Source organism: Giraffa tippelskirchi, chromosome 7 (assembly GCF_054371585.1).
Source record: "Giraffa tippelskirchi isolate mGirTip1 chromosome 7, T2T-mGirTip1v1.2.pri, whole genome shotgun sequence".
Classification (NCBI taxonomy): domain Eukaryota; kingdom Metazoa; phylum Chordata; class Mammalia; order Artiodactyla; family Giraffidae; genus Giraffa; species Giraffa tippelskirchi.
Window position 1 is genome coordinate 117,794,001 of NC_137281.1, and position 6,000 is coordinate 117,800,000.

Genomic DNA, 6,000 nt, shown 5'->3' on the forward strand with positions numbered 1-6,000 from the left:
ATGGGACTCCTCTCACAGACAGCCTGTTCTCTGGGACTCCCCACTGACTGACGCTTCACTGTAGTCTCATGCAGTTTCACTGCAGTCAGTTTAAGGCTTCTCATGCCTAGTTTTTCTTCCTTCTTCTCTTTTCCCAAGGTATCAGATCTGCATCATGGTTCAGGGCACTTCCTGCCTACCCCTGTTGTTTCTCCACTTTATCTGAGATGTTTTTCTCCCAATAGGTCTCATATTTTTGTATCTTGGCAAGACCCTTAGCTTACATTATGACAAAAGCTAAAAAACTCACAAAAATACTATAATGTAAAATGTTAAATGTATGATTTCACTGAAACAAGCATCTTTACATCCTTCTCTCTTTTTCTGTCCATCTTTTCTCTCTCCCAATTCCTCTCCCAGAATCTGTCTGAATTATACTGTGACAGATAGAAAAAATAAATCTTTGGCATATCTTTTCCAGCAACACTTAGTAACTGTATAGAGAGATGAGTAGAAATTAGCAGTATTGTTAACTACGTTACCTGGCTTCACTGGGTATAGACCGTGCTTCTATTGACACTTGAGATGTGAGAGGGAAGGATGGCTGTGGTCTGGCTCTGAACTGACTAGGAATGCTGAAGGCAAAGGGGTGAAGGATGTAGCAGCCTTGTCATTAAACAGCAATGACTCCCTGTTTTCAAAGTCTGCTCCAGTCTCAGTTTCCCAGGACAATAGAAATTTTAATATTGAGAATCACAGCAACAATTTGCTTTATTAAAGTATATATTTAAATACTTATAGGGAAAGTAAAATAAGAAACAAATATTTCTGGAAGACAATTTAACTGAAAATTTTCATTTAAACATATTCTTCAAGTTCTTCAGGAGGAATCTACTTTCAGGTAACAGAAAATTCTCTTTCTGATGACTAAAAATTATTACCCCTTTCCCATACCGCCACAATTCCAAAATTCCTTGCTAAGTCCATGAAGGAGGAAGTTTCTCGAAAAATAATGTGGAAAGGATCAAAATGCAAAGATGACCTATTGTAGCTAAACATTTACACAGCATACACTTAACAAAACATTTAGGTAGATTAACTCTTTTGCACTGACAATGATAAAAGTCCATATTCAGACATGAGATAGGAAAGCAAATTGCTATTAAGTGATGAATGCCACAGGAAGGTAGAAACAGCAAGAACTATAATATCATAAACTCAGATAAGTCTCTAAGACAATGACATACAATTTTTTTCAAAATTAAATTGAAATTCAACTTATTTCTAAGATAAATACTTATACTTGATGTGTCCCACCGTTACTTTTTAGTAATTAAAGAAAGTATATGTGATTTAGGGGAGAGGATAATCCACTTACTACCTGAATTATCTATAACTAATCCATAGTGAGCTTTTGCTACAGTTGGTTTTCATAATATATTTAAATTATTGTGACATTCCAATATAAATGCAATTCCTCATGTATTTAAAGGGCATAAAAAAGTCTGTATATATAACAAATATCTTACTTATTTGAAAAATCCAAATAAAAATGATTTTATTATGTAGGAGCTTTAAAATTGAAACAAAAATTTTCATATGGGTTACAGTAAATAGCATGTGGACGTTACTTAACGAGATTCATTTTAAAGGAATGAAAATACTATAAAATATAACTGAGACTATTTCTTTGCCCCAACCTAAAACATGTATCTAAATTTTGCTTCTATTTATATTATACACAGATATGTTCAAATTGCAATACTTAAAAAACAATTTATCTATCCTGTGCATAAGCTTTGGTCCACACACTACACTTTGAAAACTGATTATACGGCTGTTCTAGTATCATTTACAATAATGATGCTTAGAAATATTCTGGAAAAATTAATAGAAGAATGAACAAATATTACACAGACGTTTTGAAATATTTCCATTACGTATAAATAATGAAGTGGAAAGTTTTCCAAGGTACTAATATGTTGTCAAGTAGTAAAAAAGAAAAGGTGAGGAAAAAGAAACCCACAAGTTGAAGATGAAGTACAGTATTACTGATTAAGATCACAGACTCTGGAACTAACTGGGTTTGAACACTCACTTTGCTACTTACTAGCTGTATAAAGAGAAAGGTCTTTTTTTTTTAACTGCTGTTTATATGTATCAGTTTCCTCATGTATAAAATGGTGGTCAAAACAGTACTTACCTCATAGAGCCATTGTAAGGAACAAATGAGTCATTATTTATGAAACAACTATAATGATACCCAATATTAAATCAACACTAAATTACTGCTTATTTATAGAATGGCCATATGTTGGCATTTATGTTCAACGTATAGGGATATACAAAACTATGTATTCTATAAAAACATATACAACATACATACATATATGTATGTATGTTATATGCAAGCACACAGAAAAAGGCCTAGCAACACATGAACCAAATTGTATCTTTAGGGGCATTAAAGCAGATCTTTGTTGTTTAATTGTTTTACACAGAAAACATAATTAATATAACTAAATAGAAAATATAATTAACACATTATTTTGTGGTCACATTTTAAATACTTTTATACACCCATCAAATGCAATTGCAGAAAATGATTCCACTGATTGACTTATTGAAACAGAAAGATATTATCATGCAAACATCATTAAGTGCAAACAAGCAGATCAAAACACTGTATTAACTGTACTAGTAATTAAAATTATATGGTTATGTTTTGTCTATGGAATGATCTATTCTGGCTAGGTGATTTCAATTTTCTTCTTTATATACAGATATACTTATTCATAATTAAACTTAAATATACACAAATCTATATACTTTTTAAAAAGCACTATAAAACTATTTTACTGTAAGAAGAAAGCAGCAGTAAGGCAAGCTAATTATACCATCATGCAACATTCTGCACTCAAAATACCTATGTTGAGAGCACAGCCAAGAAACATTGATGAATGGAATGAATTAGTAAGGTTATGAATGTACTCACCCACCAAACGCCTGTAGCGCAGAGAATTTGGAAGCATCCAAATCATTGCCACTTACTAGCCGAGCCTTAAATGAAAATGGAGAGAAACAAAAGAAATAGACTTTTAGCATCCTATAGCTATGTACACATGAATTTGGAACACGCGTCAACTGCACTAGACACGTAACACCTAGTATGACAGATGCTAAGCAGGGTCAGCTCCAAGTCAAAGCTACTGTGTTTTATGGGTGGAGGTTTTGAAATTAGCTGTCAGCATTCAAACAAAAGCACTGGCAGAGTCAAGGAAAATATCATATTCCAATACCATTTGCCCTTAATACTTGGTATGTGCAGTGAAGATCATGAATCAGTCAGAGAGATCATGATTCGCCAGACTTAACAACAGATGCTGCGTTTGACCGTAGCAGACCCCTAGGTTGGCAAGTGTAAAGCTATAGTAAGCAAAGCTAGCAAGGTGTAATCTCTTCATAAAAGCAACAGATTGGGGCACACTTAAAGGACAACCAATGAATGGAAAGCTGGGATAACATGCACAGTTCACAACTAAAACAGAAGAACCAAAACAGGTCTAATATGTCACAAACAAACATGTACAAAAAGACAAGATCCCTCAGGAGGGAAGAAAAAGTATGATTTAAAACCTTTTCATCCACAGAACTGCTATCTGAAAGAGAATCAGGAAAAGAAGGAATAAATGTTAGATGGAGTACTTTTCAAGAAATCATTTAAACATATACATGAACAAAGTGTTAATGTTATATAGTTTAAAATTATAAATGAACCCCAGGGGAAGAAGGATAGCTGGTCCCTGCAATTTAGAGAGTCGGAAAATGTGCCAGAATGCTTGAAAAGTTAAAAGGGTGATTACAGAGCTTAACGAAAGACAATGTGTCATGAAAAGAATTGCTGAAGTATCAGAATGCCTGGGCTCCAACTGGGGCTCCGCCGCTTTGTTAAGCACACTGGGCAAACTACCAAATGGTCTGGAGTCTAGACCTAACTCTGAAATAAAGTCACTAATACTTTGCTTTTTGCCTCCAAACTTTGTGAAGAGGGTCAATTAAGATCAATATATGTGAAATTAAATCCCAGGTGACTATATAAATTAAAGAATTTTTTGTTATGGGATTATTTATTGCTTCTCATATCATAGAACTTTAGAAGTAAGAGATTAAGTATATTTCACCTTGCAAATAAGAAATCTGATACCTGAAGGGGTTAAATGACTTAAGATCCCCAAACCACCAAATGACAGAGTGGTATAAATCCAGGGCTTCTGACTCCCCATCTGCTGCCCTTTGGATTCAACATTTCAAGTAAGTTGAACAAAACAGTGAGGGATGGTTGGTCCATGGTTCTCCAGTATAACTTAGGATAAAATCACAAAGTAGGTATTTCTCAGTTTCAACTGCTCATGGGCCCAAGTAGATGAACGATGGACTTGTGATTTTTCAAATTTTTTGTTTCTTTTCGAAACTCAAGTCTAAATTTTCAAGGGTCATCATAGCATGGTCCATTTCTAACTTACACAGTGTTACTGTTTTTTAGCATAAAGCCAGAGGGATTTCCATATGAATACAAGTTTGAAGAAAGCTAGAACTGGAGTGACCTTACACTTCTTGTACCCCAGATCCCTTATTTGCACAGATGAATCCCAGAGAGGGAAAGATTTGCTCGAGGACATGTAATTCAATGATGATTTTTATTGATAAAAATCTGAAATTATATGTTTTCTTGACCTATTAAATATGAACCAGTTAACATAACTAAATATTTTTGTGTAATATTTTGAAGATTTTTCACTATCCCATGGTTATATCTTTGAATATAAAGCACAGTAGGCACAATATAAAGTAATAAAGCAATATGGCCATAAATATTTTAAATACTTCACAAAATACAGAAAATAAAATTCAGCACTGTATCAGAGGAATAATATATCATAGCCATGAAGATTTTTTCAAAAGCACGATTGAAAAATCATTGACTACTACAAAATGACATCAACTGATCATAAAATCTGCATTTAAGTAGGAGCATACAAGCTATTTGATAAAATTTCAAAACCTTCCAAATAATTTTTAACCTACTTAGACTGGAATGAGTTAAGTTTCATATGCTGAAAAATGTCTTTCAGAATCAACTTAAGTGTAAAATATTAGGGCATCCCTGTTATTAAAAGGCAAAAATGTCCACTACAATATTTTAATTTATTTTCATAAGTCCTAACCAGTAGAGTAAAACAGAAATAAAGAACATAAATGCTGAAAGGTAAAATACAAAGTTTTTATTTTTCAGAATTATAGTATTATACCCTGAAAACAAGTCAAACCAAACCACCTGGAAAATTTTTATGATTAATCAAATAGATAGCAAATGAATAAATAACCAACATATCAAATAACATTACGGAATTTCCTACTAACTAGCAATAGAAGGAAATAGCAACACACTCCAGTACTCTTGCCTAGCAAATTCCATGGATGGAAGAGCCTGGTGGGCTACAAGTCCATGGGGTCACAAAGAGTTGGACATGGCTGAGCGACTTCAAAAAAAAAAAGCAATAGCTAGTTTGGGAAACAATGACATTAACTTATCATTCATTGTTTCATTCAGTGTTCATTCATATTTTCACTGAATACATATTTTTATTAATTATCAATCAACCATTTTTGTTCACTTTGACTCCTTTCTTATCCCCTTTAAAACCTTTCCAAGATACAAATATGATCATCTCCATTCTCTTTTAAAAACCCATTAATTTCACCCATTGCCTACTTGAGAAAATAAGATCTGTGTCTACTGCATTCATCTCACATGCTAGTAAAGTAATGCTCAAAATTCTCCAAGCCAGGCTTCAGCAATACATGAATCATAAACTTCCAGATGTTCAAGCTGGTTTTAGAAAAGGTAGAGAAACCAGAGATCAAATTGCCAATGTCCGCTGGATCATCGAAAAAGCAAGAGAGTTCCAGAAAAACATCTATTTCTGCTTTATCGACTATGCCAAAGCCTTTGACTGTGTG

The 6,000-nt window shown here is 33.5% G+C and overlaps 1 protein-coding gene across 1 annotated transcript in view; it reads right to left on the bottom strand.

Moving 5' to 3' along the window:
* Positions 1–6,000, bottom strand: part of UNC13C (unc-13 homolog C) — a 1,717,543-nt gene that overhangs the window by 466,684 nt on the left and 1,244,859 nt on the right. Inside the window, exons 33-34 of the mRNA XM_081513848.1 lie at positions 3,616–3,638; positions 2,975–3,039 (exon numbers count right to left, since the gene is read on the bottom strand). Coding sequence (XP_081369974.1) covers positions 2,975–3,039; positions 3,616–3,638 — 88 coding nt within the window. The remainder of the gene's footprint in view (positions 1–2,974; positions 3,040–3,615; positions 3,639–6,000) is intronic.